General features: G+C 38.8%; 2 protein-coding genes across 3 annotated transcripts in view; one reads left to right on the forward strand and one right to left on the reverse strand.

Moving 5' to 3' along the window:
• Positions 1–17,744, forward strand: part of LOC309655611 (uncharacterized protein) — a gene marked incomplete at its 3' end in the record, with an annotated part of 398,594 nt that overhangs the window by 111,012 nt on the left and 269,838 nt on the right. The window lies entirely within an intron of this gene.
• GNG2 (G protein subunit gamma 2) overlaps positions 1–17,744 on the reverse strand; it is a 130,096-nt gene that overhangs the window by 19,068 nt on the left and 93,284 nt on the right. For both annotated transcript variants that reach the window (XM_082448425.1, XM_082448426.1), the window contains one exon: positions 7,069–7,184. In XM_082448425.1, coding sequence (XP_082304551.1) covers positions 7,069–7,155 — 87 coding nt within the window. In that variant the 5' untranslated portion in view covers positions 7,156–7,184. The remainder of the gene's footprint in view (positions 1–7,068; positions 7,185–17,744) is intronic.

Raw genomic sequence — 17,744 nt, forward strand, 5'->3', positions numbered from 1 at the left:
TCCGTATTCTTTGCTATGCCTTGGAATTATACTGAAAATACAACAGGTGGAATGGTCAGCAAGATTAGGAATGCCAGAAATGGAAAGCACCATATCACCATGATGTCCCACGTCACCAGGTGCCCGCATCACTGCTGGCGGCCAAAGGTGAGCTTAAAGGATCTCTCCACTATTATTGTGAAAAGCACCCAGGATCAAACTTTGATTGTGATATAGAGAAAGTATAATTGTATGGATAAATATCTACTATTTTAAATTTGTAAAATAAAGTGAATATTCTAAATTATCTTGCCCTCCCTGTTCCTCCAAGGAGATATTAAACTGATGATACACATCAATAGGATTTTTTAAAAAAAGGAAATAGAAGAATTAATTTTCAAAACAAGCATCAAGTAAAGTACATGATATTTAATTGATAAATCTCAATAAATAAAGAAAAGACATCAAAATTATCATCCAAAATAGTTACATTTTTCAAGAAGGGAGAACTCCGTCTGGCCTGAAAACTAGGCTATTCAGAAAACTACATTTCCTAGGGATTTTGAATTATCAAGGTTTAACAGTACTGCTTCTCTAGCTCCTAGGTATAATGCACAAGGCTAAGAATACACTTGGTGCTTAACAAATATCTACTGAATTTTAAAAATTATATCAACCCTCATAAAAATGAAGTTTTATGCTCAATTATTAATGTATGCCTGGGTTCAAATTAAATTTTTTGCTCCACTTTCAGCAAATCAAATGAATTAAGACTGGATATCTTTGAACACAACCTTTTCCTCTATAAGTCCTAGACATACTATACCTATTTTATTAACCCTGAAAATACTCTCAATTGGCCTATAAGGAAGGTTGAATCTTACTGTTCCTAATAAGTTGAATGCAAGCATTTTAGGGAAGAGATGTTAAAACTTTCGATTCAAATGCTGGAAAAGTATTTGAAAAGTCCCAAACCTAAGATGTCTGTCCACTCTCTAGAATGAAGCATGATGTCTACCTGGCTTGTTTCTCACTACAGCTTTCCCTGAAGTTCAGTTCCAATGTATTATGAGTCAATTGTCAGAAAGATGATTTACTTATTAGAAACGTTTATATTTGGTTCCATAATTACACATATTTGTCAGTTATGAAAATCAGTCTGTTCTTTTTATGTTGAACTGTTTTCGAAAGAAGGTATACTATAAATGCTGGCTACTTATAATCATACATTTGACATGAAACAATTTACCTGTCTTAAAATGATCAATTACGCCCTTCTTTTTGGTATTTCACTGAATTTTATCCTGTTACAATGAGTTTTATTTGGCCAGTGACATCATGCTTGGAATTTCCCAAACTATAAATGTAATTGGAAATGTCATGCAAAATATAGTTCCTAATGTCTTGTTATATGACACTCTTAGTCCATGAACTTAAAGCTATCCACTAACAAAAATGTTTTCTGACTGCCTGCATATCTCATCACCAAGAAGTAGACAACAAGGTCTTTGACGCTGAGGATTGTGTAGTCTAGTTTGAAAAATTATCTGATGAAGGTAAAATTATTTAGTAAATTGACTAGTAAGTAGGATCAGAAAGGAAAAGGAGATTCATGAGCAAGTGGGGATTTAAGCTGACCTGTAAGAGAGGAGTAAGATTTGGATAATGCCCTAGTCTAGTTGGGCTGCTGTAATAAAATACCAAAAATGGGTGGATTGTAAACAACAGAAATTGATTTCTCATAGTTCTGGAGGATGTAAAGTCTAAGATCGAGGTGCCAGCAGATTTAGTGTCTGTTGAGGGTCTTGCTTCCTGGTTCATAGATGCCTGTGTTCTTGCTATAACCTCACATGGTAGAAGGGGCAAGGGAGTTCTCTGAGTCTTTATAAGGGCACTAATTCTATTCCTGGGGGCTCTGCCTTCATGACCTAATCACTTCCCAAAGGCCCCGCCTCCAAATACTATCACATTGGGTGTTAGGATTTTAACATATGAATTTTGGGAGGGACACAAACATTATGTCTATAGGACATAGGAAAAGAATAAGAGGAAGGGTGTTCTCAGTGAGGGATCCAGAATAACCAGAGAGATGGGAATCTGCATAGCATATTCTTGAGACAGTGAGACGAGCCAGTTGGAAAGGTCTATTGGAACCATTTGGGAGAAATGAGAAATAAGTTTGACATTTTTATGTGCAATTTAAAGAGCATCCAACTAGATAAGAAGCAATCATTACACCCAGGCTCCTGGCCTTGGCTTTCTTTTGCACTTACATCTACATTATTCATGATGTCAACAACACCCTCTGTTAAAGGGCATCCTTCTAGCTTACAATGATTCTCACCCCTCCTTAACTATCTGTCCCCTTGCCAACCATATGGGCGGGTTAGTTCCTAGGAGCCATGTTTGTGCAACGTGATTCAATTCTAGCGTCAGTTGATTGAAGCTGCATGGCTCATCCTTGGTAGAACAAATATACCACTCTAGGAATATGGGAGTGAGACTAAAAGGGGTGACATGAATCTATCTCTTTCTTCATGGAGCTGAAAGTATGACATGTGGTCCTCGGAGCCATGGGCAGCCACCTTGTGTCTGCCATATGGAACAGGCAGCTGAGAAATCTATTCCTCCCGGGAAAAGAAAGAGGCAGATATACAGGGAGAAACAGAGGGATATCACAGAGCACTTGCAGTTCCCGCTGGCCTTCCAGCTCTCACTCCCCCTGCTTAATCAGTTACATTTCTGCTCTTAGATTCTGAGGCGCCCTGTATCTTTTATAATCGATCCCTTCTTTCTGCTTAAGTCAGCTTGGGTTAGGTTTCTATTATTAGAAACCCAGAGTCCTAATATAGTGATGAATAAATAGATTTAACTGAAGTCCTACTGTCCTTTGCTTTTACACATGCTCTCTCGACTTGCGCTCTCAGGACAAGCTTTCTTTCACTGACCTTTGCTCAACAGCAGTGTATCTTGTTGTTTTGTACATCTGAGTGTCACAGTTTCCACAACCTCTCTCTGCCTCTTTCCCCAGAGCCCTTCCCAGCTTTCTTTGGTTTCTCTTTCCTTTCTCTCCTTGAATGAAATGCTAACAAAGAAACACAGAGAGGCTGGGAGTATCATTTATATATGCCTGAGGCTTATGAACAGATAATGGGTTCATTAGCCCAAATCTCTCAGGATCTGTGATGCAAAGGGATAGGAAACAAGAAGATTTAAAAATGAATATGTGGGCTTCCCTAGTGGCGCAGTGGTTGAGAATCTGCCTGCTAATGCAGGGGACACGGGTTCGAGCCCTGGTCTGGGAGGATCCCACATGCCGCGGAGCAACTGGGCCCGTGGGCCACAATTGCTGAGCCTGCGCGTCTGGAGCCTGTGCTCCGCAACAAGAGAGGCCGTGACAGTGAGAGGCCCGCGCACCGCGATGAAGAGTGGCCCCCGCTTGCCACAACTGGAGAAGGCCCTCGCACAGAAAAAACGAAGACCCAACACAGCCAAAAATAAAATAAATAAATTAATTAATTAATTAAAGTTAATGGGTTAATAAAAAAAATAAAATAAAGTCTTTAAAAAAAAAAAAAAATGAATATGTTATTCAGACCCTCTCAAGGTAGGGCCTCTCCAGGTTATTCTGGAGGCCACAGGAGGGATAAGGCCACCCCCTGCTTAAGGGACCCTTGACAGCTCCAGTGTCAGCTGTGTCCCCTTTTCCTTGTTCTTTTTTTTTTTTTTTTTTTTAATTTATTTTGGCTGCACCGAGTCTTACTTGTGGCCCAAGGGATCTTTAGACGCGGACTTCTTAGTTGTGGCATGCGGACTCTTAGTTGCGGCATGCATGCAGGATCTAGTTCCCCAACCAGGGATAGACCCTGGGCCCCCTGCATTGGGAGCACAGAGCCTTACCCACTGGACTACCAGGGAAGGCCCTCCTTTTCCTTGTTCCTTGTTGCCTCAGCTGTACTAGGCTCTGCCAGATGGATGTAAAGCCACTGCCACCTTTATAGCTTGAAGAGGTCACTACTCTAATTGGAAAATCAGAAACTTGAGATCTTCAGAGAGAAGCCTCTTCTTGCTGACGGGATCATGTACCGAAAGTAGGTGGAGAAGCCTGACCACTCAGAAGCCTGGAAGGGACTCCAAAAGGCAGATAACCAAGCCCTAAACCAGCTAGCTGCCAACAGTGTCAACACAGTCGCAGTTTTACCCAAGAGCTAAACTAAAAATAATCTGACACTTCACCACAGCATGCCTGCCTGGCTCTGATGTGCAGAACAGATGCTGAGATACAGGCTGCCACTGCATTTCCAACAATTTCAGGTCTAATGGCGTCAAGAGGAATTCAGAGATATGAAAGTGATGATCATGTAAGAAGGCAGTCACTCATTGTTCAGCTCATTAGGCTAATGCTTTGTCGCTCTAAAACAGATAGTGATTTATTTGGTCTCTTCAGAAGCAGTATTCAAAGGGAATCAGGGTGTGGTGTTGACTTCTTTCTCATGATATTTGGTAATTATGCTTTTTGGATATCTTATTTGTGTTAATAATAGGTCTTGTTCATTTTTTTGGTAACCTCTTACCAGACTAGGCGATCCTTGAGAGCAAGAATCATGTCTTCTTTTTCATCTAGCTCTATATCTCTATAGAGATATAGAGATCTAACAAGGCCTGACTATTTAGAAAGCTCTCAATAAAATATTTATTGGATAAAGGAATAAATGAATAACTGAAAAATAGCAAAAATCCAACCTAATGATGAAGGTTTGGGAAAGTGTCTTAAAGGATATAATGATTGAGTCTTCAAGGAGTCACTGGAGTTGGTAAAGCAGAAATGCAGAGAGGAGGAGAGTGAATGTTAAAGGCATTTGAAATTGTCATCAAGGGAATTAAAAGTGGTTCAATATAGCATGTGGGTGAGAGGAAGGGGATGAAGCTGAAAAGTGGGGCAGGGGTCAGAAGGATGTTGTATGCTTTGCTATAGAGTTTGAATTTCATTTTCCAGGTGATGGGAATCAAGAAAAGATCTTCAGTAAGAGAGGAAACTAATGAGGTTTTCTTGTAGAAAGTTGTCTTTGGCCACATGGAGGGTAAGCGATGGCAGGGATGGAGATGGGGTTGAGACGGGATTGCAAAGATCAGCTAAGAGCGCCTTTCAATCAGTAATTCAGGTGAGAGGTGATGAAGGGCTGACGTATGGCTGAAAAGGTTGGTTTTTGTCTCTGTTCTTCCCACTGTCAGCTTTTCATCACCACCAACACCATCACACCCTACTTCAGGATGTGGGCCTGGGGATGCTGAGTAGTAACAGAAAATGCCAACCACAATAGTGCTTTTCAAACACTTTTTTCTTCATTCGGCCATGCCAAAAGGCAAGGTGGCATTTTCCAGAAGGTCCATGGACAGAACCAAAAAAAAAAGAACCGAATAACTCTTTTTGGTGCCACAATCTTTGGGCCACCTCACTCCTCTCAGCAGGTACTGTGCGCACTTGCCATATTATACTTTTTTTAAGAAAGGAAATAAAAAAGAAGAGGCAAAAAAGGAGAAGAGGAAGGTAAAAAAGGCACAAGACAGATGGTGAAGACCCTTTATCATATTCATAAATAAAGAATTAAAGCTATTGCAAGAAAGAAGAAGCTGTTTATATTTTGTGGTCCATTACCAGGACTTGAATTTTACAAAGGAGATTCAGGATAGATGGAAATTTGCTCAGTTTACTTATGGAGGAAGACCAGCACTCCCTTCATGCTCTAGCCCAGACCTGATGGGAGTTATAAGGAGCAAACCCCTTCCTATAGGACCATGGTTCCCGACCTTAACTATACATTGAAATTAACTGATAATTAAAAGAAATACTGCTGCCTGAATCATACCCTAATAGATTCTAATTTAATTGGTCTACAGTGTGGTCTTAGAATTGGTCCTTTTATAAAATTCCCTGGGTGATATGAATATACAGGTGGGCTGAGAACCACTGCTATACACCAGTGGTCAGCAAAGTTTTTCTCTAAAAGGCCAGAGAGTAAAAATTTTAGGCTTTGTGGGCCACAGGGTCTCTGCTGCAACTACTCTACCCTGCTGTTGTAGTGTGAAAGTAGCCACAGACAGTATGTAAATGAATGGGTGGGGCTGTGTTCTAATAAAGCTTTATTGAGAAAAACAGTCAGTGGGCTGGACTTGGCTCATGAACCATAATTTATTGACCTTTGTTTTAGAAATACCTTCCAAAGGATGGCTGGATTGTTCAGATTGCTAAGTCAGGAATGGACAAATCTTCCAGTTTAAAAAAAGCATCTGAAAGAATGTTCTAATTTTAGTAAAATGTTGCTGAGTTCCATTTCATAAAATGCTCAGGTCTTCTGGGAAAGTGAAGCTTTGATAGTTGACATAAATTTACTTTACTACCCTGCAGTAGCTATCTGTGTGGGTTAATTTACATTGAAAATCTGCCAACAAAAGGTTTGGATTTAAAGTCCTGGCTTAATATGTTAGGTCCAACTTAAGACAAAGCTGTCAGGTTTGATCTGGGGAGTGAGAGAAAGAAAGAAGTGGAATATTAAGTTCCAGGAAACCTCTATGCTGTTTGACTTCTCAGGGAGACCACATGTGGTTTTTGCGTTCTGAAGAAAAAAATCCAGTAAGGTATAAAGAAGAAAAAAAATAACATGCAGTGGTGGATTGAAGGATTAGACGTGAAGATAGACACTAAAAATTAGAAACGACATAAGGAAGGACAGAAAAAATTAAACCCAAGTGAGAAGGGGGTCTTTACAAGGTCAGAGAAGTGAACTGGTGGATTTCTACGTTTCATGGGTTTTCCAAATCCCTTGACTAGAATTCAGCCATGAGCCTAAGTTTCGTTTTGACGTCCACATGGAGAACCAGTTTTAATTTATACTATCATTTTATTCTGGAGAAATCCAGAGGAGGCAAAGACACATTAGAAAAATGAACTTTTGCCTAACCATTAAGTTTCTCTTCCACCATCACTGGTTTCATCACTCTCCATAGAAAAGTAGCCAAATGACACGTGGCTGCAAGTCATGCTCCTGACAATCAAGGCTAGCTGAGCTGTGTGGTTTACGCCATCCTCACCTTTATCCTATCGATGTTGGCTTCCATCTTCAGCTGTTCTACCAGTTTCCTGGCTTGAGCTATGCTGGCGGTGTTGTTGCTGGCCATTGGAATGCTGGGTGGGTTTTTCAGACACACTGGGAAAGAAAACAAGGAGGAAAAATGCATCAGAGAACTCTCCAGCTGCCAAATGTGCAGATTCATCATAACTGGGGGATCCCCCCAAAATGGCTATAGTCAGGCCAGGTTCCTCCAGCCATCTACATCCCCAATCCAGCACTAAGTCTGAGTGGCAGTCAGTCCAGAAGATGAGGTTTGCTTTTCCAACTCCCTACCTCTGCCCTTCCATCCTTCTTTGGGGGAAAAAAAAAGAAGAATGTTCATCAAATCAGATAAGATATGTTGCCACATTAAGAAAGCAAGTTATTAAATTTATGTCAATTTATGAAATAAGTTCAAAATGGTAAGGGTGACAGTGTGCATAATTACTGTTGTTATTTATTGGATACTGCTATTGTTAGATACTGTGTTAAGTGCCCTCAGAGGATGAGGAATGAAAGGTGAGCAGAGGCAGGAATGGTAAATTGTATAATCCTTAAGGACTAAAAACACTATGTTTACCATGTTCTCTTGATGGGCTCAAATGCTGACTCTTTGGTTAACCGTAAGCACCTCAGTCTATTATACTGCAGAGACACTGCAATAGCACTTGTGGCTTTTTTGTGTTGTTTATCCAGCACCGTTTTAAATGGTCCTTTCTCTCCAGTCTATTTGAAATATGGCTTGATTCACAACCAATTACTTTACTCATAATTCTTCAGGAACAATCTATAATGTCAAGGGGTAGGCGTTGCTATGTCTAAATTGTTACTTGCATTGATGAGTAGACCAGTGGTATTCTAAATTAAGTACAACAGACTTAATACTTTTATGAATATGGAATGGAACATAAATGTTTAGAGAGTGGAGTTCTGTACCTATGTAGATGGTGAGATGGTTTCTTTGTCTCTGGCTCTACCAGACCCACTCCCATCCTTGTCCCCCAATCCCTTCAAGTCCTATCCCAATTTCATTTCTCTTCTAATTATTTCTTGACCCACCATCTCACTTTATTCTTGTTGTTCATCTCAGAAAGTACCCTATTTACTTTCAGTGCTCACTTCCCCCACATTCTCATCAGGTCTTGCTCCATGTCAAGGTGCCATATACTATTTCAGGACCGTCAATGTAAATTTGCCCCTTGAGGTCACTGACACCCAATAGTGAAGGAATATCTGAGAGCTGCAATTTAACTAGAGTGTACGACCCAAGAAATGAGAAACATTAAACACTGCTTCAGTCACCACCAGTCATATCTTGTTCTGAAGATATTATATTAAAAACCGTGACTTCTACTAGCTTTGGGGAATATTTTTATCTAGGGATAAAGTAGGATCAGGCTACTATCTCAAAAAGGAAAGAGGACACATAGAAAACCTACAGAAAGAAAAATAACCCATAATAAGTTCAGTACATAGGTTTTTACATATCCATGAAAATCAAGAAACAATTTTTATTTTAATTACCAAAAAAGCAAAAGTCTATAAATTATCTTCTTTGGTTCTTATTTCTTGACATTTAACTCTCTGTAAACAAAGAGGTCCCTTCATGGATAGTGTTATTTTATAAAGAATACTGCAAAAGCCAGCCCAACAACATTTATAGTATAAATTGGAGGATAGTAAACTGTTCCCTCAATTTATTTTCAAAGGGTTTGGAGACAATAAAATGGGAAGGAAGACTGAAAGAATTTTGAAGCCACAAAGATCTCTGAACTCTACTTTCAAATGCTTGAAGATCAAGGGAAGGATCTTGCATGCAAAAACAAACACAAAAAAGGAGGCTTTAACAACAACTGAGATTTCATCAGCATGGTTAAGGACCTAATCATCATAGCCCCACAGGGAAATTATGTGCCCCCAAATCAAACGGACATCTACCAGCCTTGCAAAACTTCACAGGGCCAAGATGGAGTATTGACTTACCCAGTAGAGTAGCCTAACTCTTCCAGTGATCCAAAATGGAAGGAGCCATGGTCTACAGGCCCCTGGACACTGCTCTGTAAAGTTCATGTTTCCTCCAAACTAGAATTTATCACACTAGAATACAGACTATCACAGAATTTCCAAATCCTCATTGGGCCTGAGGGAGCTCTGAGAGTCTGGTCAGCTATTCTTCTGCCCTTGAATCTAAACCAGATAATATAGTAACTTGTGGCAGAGACCACTGCTTGCTTCCAATACTCCTTTTCCTCTTCTTCATTAGTGATAACAATTTTTTTTTCCTTTTTAACAGAGACCACAAGAACCCTGAATTTTAGTTGGGGACATTTTGCTGAAAGATGCATTCCCAGGCTCCCTTGCAGCTTGGTGTGGTGATATGACTAAGTTTTGGTCAATGAGACATAAGCAGAAGTCCTGAAGGGAAGGGATGTGCCTTTTGCTTCCCCTTCTTCCTGTTACTGGCCTAGAAGGTAGTCATACTGACCACAGAGCTCCATCTTAAACATCTGGGCTACACTCCAGGAGGAGCAGGAAGGATCTGGGTCCTTACTGATACTGTAGAGCCACCATGCCAGCTGTGAACTGGCTGCCATCTATGTGAAGAGAAATAAGCACCTATCTTGTTTACACCACTATTATTAAGGGTTTCTCTACTGTTGGCTCACAGATCTGTCATTAACTGATTAAATGACCCATTATTTTTATTTGAGTATCCAGGAAAGTCTATGTCCTAATGCCTGTTAATGTTCCCTGGAAAAAGCTGTAGCTGTCCTGAGGAGGCTGAGATGGAAAGTGTATGAGCTTTCTGTTGCTGCTGTAACACCTTACTACAAATTTAGTAGCTTAAAGAATATAAATGTATCTTAACAGTTCTGGAGGTTAGAAGTCTGAAATAGATCCCACTGGGCTAAAGTCAAGTTATTGGCAGGGCTTCATTCCTTCTGGAGGTCTAAAGAAAAATGTTTCCTTTCCTTACATAGCTTCTAAAGGTGGCCGGCATTCCTTGGCTCTTGGTTTTTTTCTTCATTTTCAAAACCAACAAAGGCGAGTTGACTTCTTCTCACTCTACATCACTCTAACCTCTTTGGTAGTCACTTCTCTCTCTGACTCTCCTCTGCCTCCTTCTTCCGCTTTTAAGAACCATTGTCACCACACTGGGTCCACTCTGATAATACAGGATAATCTCTGTATCTTTAGGTCAACTGATTAGCAACCTTAATTCCATTTGCAACCTTAATTCCCTTTGCCATGTAACATAACAATCTGCAGGTTCCAGGTATGGGGACATGGACATCTTTAGGGGCCTTTATTCTACCTACGATGGAAGGAGACCTCTGTGCAGGTAGAGAAGGAAAGTGGAAAGGTGGGATGTTGAGGTGGGAAAAAAGAGGGATGGGGAAGGACGTAAGTTTAGAAATGCTGGGGAGAGAACACATAAAACCTAAATGGACTTAAGAAAAAAAAGTAGACAAAGGCTTTGGTTTGTGCTTCTACCTTTAGGAAGATCCTGTATGTTTTTCTTTTACCATATGACCCAACAAAATCTAGGGCCACTTTCAGAATCACTTAGTGCATTTTCCTCTTTTTTCACATCCGGCTGCTTTCCTGTAAAAGCAATGAAGAAATCCCCCTCCTGAAAACTGAAAGAACTGTAGAGTCCTAGACCAGTGTTCCAAAGAAGTATGTGATATTGAGATTTATAAGAAATATATATTTGGTCTTTGAACTATTCTTGGCACAGAGCTCTTAAAACCCTTGGAATCTCCTGCGGTAAGACCAATAAAGGTCTTCTGTTATGTTAATGAGGTGACTTTTGGAAAGTCCTTAGGCAACCTGAGGATGGGGGAGCTGTTTGCCAGGAGAACCAACCATGTGATTAGAGGGTTGGAACTTTCAGAACTCACCCCCAACCCCAACCTCCTGGAAGGGAAAAAGGGCTGAAGGTTGAATCAATTGCCAGTGGCCAATGATTTAATTAATCACGACTATGTAAAGAAGGCTCCATAAAACCCCAAAAGGACAGGGTTTGGAGAGCTTCCAGGTTGGTGAACGCGTGGAGATGCTGGAAGAGTGGCCCACCTAGAGAGGGTATGGGAGCTTTGCACCCTTTCCCCATACCTTGCCCTTTGCATCTCTTCCATCTGGCTGTTCCTGAGTTACATTCCTTTATAATAAACTGGTAACCTAGTATGTAAAATGTTTCTCTGAGTTCTGTAATAGTAAATTAATCAAAACCAAGGAAGAGGTCATGGGAATCTCTGATTTATAGCCAGTCAGTCAGAAGTACAGGTAAAAACCTGGGCTTGCAATGGGGGGCCTGAATTGTGTTTGTGGGTAGGGGAAGGAGACTGCAGTCTTGTAAGATCAACCCTTAACCTGTGGAACCTGATGCTATCCCTGGGTAGGCAATGTCAGAATTAAAGAATTAAGTTAAATTGTAGGACACTCAACTGGTGTCAGAGGATTGTTTATTGGTGTGAAGGGAACTGCCCCCCTCCACACACTGGAATTGGGTCCTGGAGCCCTACTGAAGTATGTATTTTCCTAAAAAGTGACTATGGTAAATAAGAAAAAGTTAGCTTATCTTCTAAGCTTGAAGCATTTGGACAATGCATCACACACACTCACACACATACACACACACCTCTTTTCATCTTACAGATCTGAAACTCTGTACCCATTAAACAATAACACCCATTCCTTTCTCCCCCAGCCTGGGAAACCACCATTCTACTTTCTGTCTCTATGATTTTGATTACTCTAGGTACCTCATAGAAGTGGAATCATACAGTATTTGTCTTTACATGACTGTCCTGTTTCACTTAGCATAATGTCCTCAAGGTTCATTCATGTTGTAGCATGTGTCAGAATTTCCTTCCTTTTTAAGGCTGAATAATATTACATTCTATGCATATACCATATTTTATCAATTCATCTGTTGACAGACACTTGGGATGCTTCCACGTTTTAGCTACTGTGAGTAATGCTGCTGTGAATATGGGAGTACACATATCTCTTCAAGACTCTGCTTTCAGTTCTTTTGAGTATATACCCAGAAATGGAGTTGTTGGATCATATAAGGTAAGTCTATTTTTAATTTTTTGAGGGACAGCAATACTGTTTTCGGTAGTAGCTGTACCATTTTACATTATCACTAAAAGTGCACAAGGGTTCCAGTTTCTCCTCATGCTCATGAACACTTTCTTTTTTTTTAATAGTAGTCATCCTAATGGGTGTGAGGTGGTACCTCACTGTAGTTTGATTTGCATTTCCCAAATGAGTAGTGATGTTGAGCACCTTTTCGTGTGTTCATTGGCCATTTGGATATCTTTTTTTGGAGAAAGGTCTATTCAAGCCTTTTGCCCATTTTAAAATCAGGTTTGTTGTTGTTGAGTTTTAGGAATTTTCTATATATTCTGGATACCAATCTCTAATCAGATATATGGTTTACAAATATTTTCTCCCATTCCATGGATTGCCTATTCACTCTGTTGATAGTGTACTTTGATGCACAAAAGTTTTTAATTTTCATGAAGTCCAATTTTTCTATTTTTTTCTTTTGTTGCCTATGCCTTTGGTGTTACAGCCGGGAAATCACTGCCAAATCTAAAGGTGTGAATGCTATGCTCCATTTTTTTGAAGGAGAAAAGAATATGCCACTCCAAGATATGTCACTATGGCATACTGGTTATTTTGAATTGAAGTTAGTTAAGAAAATAGCCAGTGCAAGAAGAATACTCTCACTCTCTTTGTCCCCCTGAAATCAGGAAATAAATCTCCTGTGTGAAGGCACCCTCCCTCTACCAGGAAGGTAGAAGGCATCCTTATTGCCAGAGACAGGAAATTCAGGGCCGAGAAGGCTGTATCAATAAACCTTGTTACTTCTTCAGTAATTTGCTAACCCAAGCCCAGATCCATTCGTCTCGTTGATTCTTCACAAACATATTGTTTCCCTGTCTAAAAGGTATAAAAGCTGCCTGCTTTGGTCACTTCTTTGAGTCTCATTTCTTTATGGGCTCATGTATATGTACAAAATTAAATTTGTTTTTCTCCTATTAATCTTATGTTAATTTAATTATTAGACCAGCCAACTGTTAATCTTATGTCAATTTAATTATTAGACCAGCCAACTGTTAATCTTATGTCAATTTAATTATTAGACCAGCCAAAGAATCAAGAATGGAAGAAGGGGAAATTTTCCTCCTCTCCAGTTTTGGTGCCAAAAGTAGGGCTCTGCCTGGCCTGGACACCGTTTACCCTTGGGCTGCGGCAGCTGAGAGACCCTGGGACCTCTGGTAAGTGCTGGCAGAAGGAAAGAATACGTACCAAATCAGTCTCCCAGATCTCTGTCTGCAAGGTCTCATAGAGGGGAGAATGGTAAGAATCCTTTTCTTTTGCTAAATTCAGATTAGTAGGAGAAAATATTTTTATGAATTAGTTCCTTGGGTATGGCGACTTGAAAAGATTTGTTGTGAGTACTCTTGTTATCTATTTATTCCTTTTCTCCCAGAGATGGTCATTGTTTTCCTTTTTCTCTGCCTTTTGTGTCATTTCTCATAAGGAGAAAAACCATAGGGCAGAACACAGGCATAGGTTCTAGAAGCCTGTTGTCTGATCTGGCTTCACACATTGGTGAGTTCACGGTTCTCATCAGACTGGCATCTATTTAGACAAACTTTGCTCTGGGTCCTCTCATTTAAAAACTGGGTGAAGTTTTCCTTTCATCTTGTTCTATGTCCTGAAAGCATAACTCTATGACCAGTAAGAACATTCTCTGGTTTCTGCTAGCCGGAGAATGCAAGTAATAGCTTGCACTTGGTGGCCAGTTGAATAGACTGGATTCCAAGACATGAAGTCACAAGCAATGTTCTCTTTGTCCAACCGTGCCAGCTTTCAGGGAAGTTTGTCATAAGGGGCCTTTGTCATCTCAGCCTTCGTTGTCTTGCTAGTGCTGGAAAAGTCTCATTCTATTAATGCCTGCCTGGTGTCATAGATTAGTAGGTCTGTGACTAGAGTGGCCTCATGTTCTTGTGAGAGACCAGAGACACTGCTTGCACTATACCGTTCTTACTACCTATGACAACAACGGTCTTTGCTTTCTTAGGCTAAATCTGGAATGAAGTTTCTGGATCTTCTGAGGACTATGTCTTTTGTACTGTCCTTTGGGATGCCTCTTGCATCCATGGTTAAACTGTAAAAAAGACTTACTGGTTTGAGTCGCTATTGAGATTAATGTAAGTTCCTACTCATCAATGGCTGAAGGATCCTTTGAACTGACAATATTTGAAAGAAAGAGATTTTTTAAGAGCGCTCTCATTCTTAACAACTGTCTTACTGCTACCTATGGAAAGACCAAATTAAAAAGAGAACACAAAGGAATATAATGTCTAGCCTTAGGGACCCTCTTAACAAGATGAAAGAACAGACATTAGACTTAGAAAAAAAATTAAAGACCACATCCAACGTAAATTCCCCCTTTAAAAAATCTGGCCCCATCTCCTCAGTAAATTCCCTTAGCTCCCCAAACTCCTCCACCTTCCCCTTCAACACCCAGCAGCCTGTTTTAACTTCCCTTTCCCTAAAAGATTTATAGAGAGCACTCGGATCTCTAGGCCTCAAGTATACAGGTTACTCATGCAAATGCTGAAAGTCGGGAAGTAAATTTAACAGATGCCCCCAGGATGGACAGTAAGGCTTTCTTTGCTATTCCTTACAACTCCTCCTACTTTCCAGGGCTCCATAATCAGGCTCTGCCAGCTTCAGGTCTTTCTATACAATGTCCTTTGTAGAAGTATCCTGGACCCTTCCACCCAACACCACAAAGAATTCATATCCCCTGGAAAGCAACAGATTTTTTAAATTACAAAGCCCTTTATCTCCACTTTCAGAAGATTCTACCAAATTTAAAGACATATTAAAAAGATTATTGGCCATTTACAACCCTTCTCACTGAGGAAACAGATGACCAGAATTTCTCCCAGGCCCTCCTATAAAATGGTCAATAAATGGATTAGCTGGAGGCTGATGTTTAGCAAATATTACATTTATATTATATATTAAATATTATATATTATATGCAAAGGTAGAGGCTTTCCCACCCAAGGTGAATTGGTCTAAGATTAAATTGTACACTCGGAAAAAGGAGAACATCCAAAGGCCTTTAAAAATGCTTTGTACAGACTTTTCAAAGGCATACTGCATTAAGCCCTGAAGCTCCAGAATATAGAAATCTTTTAATTTTCTCCTTAATATGAAAATTTCTCCTGAATTTAAAGAGGCAAATTCAAAATAGTGTGCCTGGGTGGACTAATCAACCTCTAAGCATTATGATGCAAGCAGCTACCCAATTCTTTGAAGATAGATTGCAGGAGAAAAAAAGGAATTATAATCAACAATACTTGATTTGCAACTTGAATCTTCAGAAAAACAAAAGCATAGCTCTGACAGCAGCTCAAAGTCCACTCAGACCCTTTCCCATTTGCCTTCAGGTATTTGCAGATATTATTAAAAAATCAAGACATTGGAAGTACAATCGTCCTGACTTAAGAAAAAGAAGGAAAAAATTAAATAGTAATTACCTTAGACTGCTGATAATAGATATACTCCCAAATTCCTACATTCTTTCCCTGTCCCTTGAAGATGTAAATCTTATCATGTATTTATAAAGCAAACAGCTCAAGAGGTAAATAGAACACTGCTCACAATTGCCTGAGACACAGATAAAAAAAGGAGGGGGGAGGCTTTTAAAAATACAAACTACTATAAACTCACTTGCCTAAATCTAGTCCACATCGTTCATAAGATTACTTGTCAAGGACAAACACAAATCTTAAAAGTCTCCTGCACAAACATTAGTAAAAAGCTTTAGCCATTTAAGAGAGTAAGCTTAACTTGTTCTGTCCTACAGAGATATAATTTGAATTCAACTGTTATTTATAAACTAGTGAGTGTTATTTTATTGTACCTGATTCATGGCTAAAGTTTTAGAACAAAAGCTATAAAGTCTCTGTGTCTGTCTGTATGTTTACATATGTCTATAAATCTATGTTATGTATATGTGATATTTTTCTACCTCTGTATGGTATTGCCAAATCATTTTGTAAATGAGCTCTATTTAACTGGCTTAAACTTAAGCTCTTACAAATTAAGCATTCCTACAACTCAGAAACATAGAAACTAACTCAAATGTTTTTCAAGTTCATGTGATGTGGGATACCCTTTGCTAAATAAATGTTAGTTTAAGTTCGCTGGTTTAATTAAAATAGACATGTCTTCAGAGTTATCAGCATTAAATATAATGCAGACATGCAACTTTTATTCTACCTGGGTTTACTAGTCAAGTAAGCTCATGTTATCTCTGTTGCAAAATTTGTAAACAAGAAAAATAACTTAAAATGATGACTGGCCACTTTGATGTCTTACGAAATTTTCATGAGTGATCTAGATATGACTGTTGGGAACAAGTGAATTAAATAAATGTAAGTGGGATAAAAATTTTTAAGTGAACTTTTCAATAATAATTATGTTTTATGATGTATACTTAAATAGTTTCCCAACTCCCTTTGGTAACTTATACCCTTAGAGTTTTGTTAAGTTAAATTAAATGATAGAAATTTATGGAATATGTAGATAATTTCCAAATAAGATAAGACACAGAAACATTAATTATTGAACATGGGTTTATCCACTTTTGGTTTCTGATTACAGAGAAACTAAAGATATTTGGATCTATTAGTAAATATTATGTACCACACTGAAAGGTTACAATACAAAGAAACATATGTTTTTAGAAATTATAAAATGTATTCATAAATTTGCCAATCCAAGAATGCTGGTATAAGGTACAATTCACAACTGCTAACTTCTTGGTTTTTACTAGAAATTAAGGTTTTTACAAATTAAAAATTCTAATTAATAAATGCAATTGGAACTACTAAAAATAATAAGAAAGACATTTCTGTGCAAGAAAAGTGGTTGTGTTTAGGGTTAAAAAAGGTATGAGGTATGAAGATGCATTTTTCTTAAGGGAAATGAAGGTAACTTTTCCTTAAAGTAAGGCTGGTTATTTCACAATGGGAAAAAGAGAAACAAAGGACAAACTAAATGAAAATAGAAAGTTGGGAAGTGAGAGAGAAAGAGAGAATTTTACCTTGGGTAATGGAGCTGGCTAAAATGAATTGTTAATGTAAGGGTTTAAAAATAAGCTTTAATATCAACAGTGTGCTTATGTAAAACTAAAGTTTAATTTTCTGCTTAAAAGAGCAAGTTTTATTGAACTCTTGGTCTGCTCCTGATAAGAGATTGTGAAAGGTTTTTCTTTACCTTGTAAGTAATCTGCCTGGGAAGCAAAGATTTTATGTTTTACTAAAATAATTTTCTGTGCTTCATGTTGTCTTTATCAGGTCTTTGATTACCTAACTGAGTCTTAATAATAAGAGCTAAGTTTTGCTTAAAACTATGTAACCTTCTGTATTTGCCTTTAAAATCTTTTATCATTTTAATTAAATAATTATTGTTTCCTAATTATCTGTGATCCTATTTAGTCAAGTGTCCAAACACTTTGATATTTTTGACAAACTTCCCCAAATCAAATTCTAAATGAAGTCTTTTGATCTGGAAGTAACTTGGGATTTTCCAGAGGTTCCCTGGAACATC

Source organism: Balaenoptera physalus (genome assembly GCF_965194825.1).
Source record: "Balaenoptera physalus genome assembly, chromosome: 2".
Classification (NCBI taxonomy): Eukaryota; Metazoa; Chordata; class Mammalia; order Artiodactyla; family Balaenopteridae; genus Balaenoptera; species Balaenoptera physalus.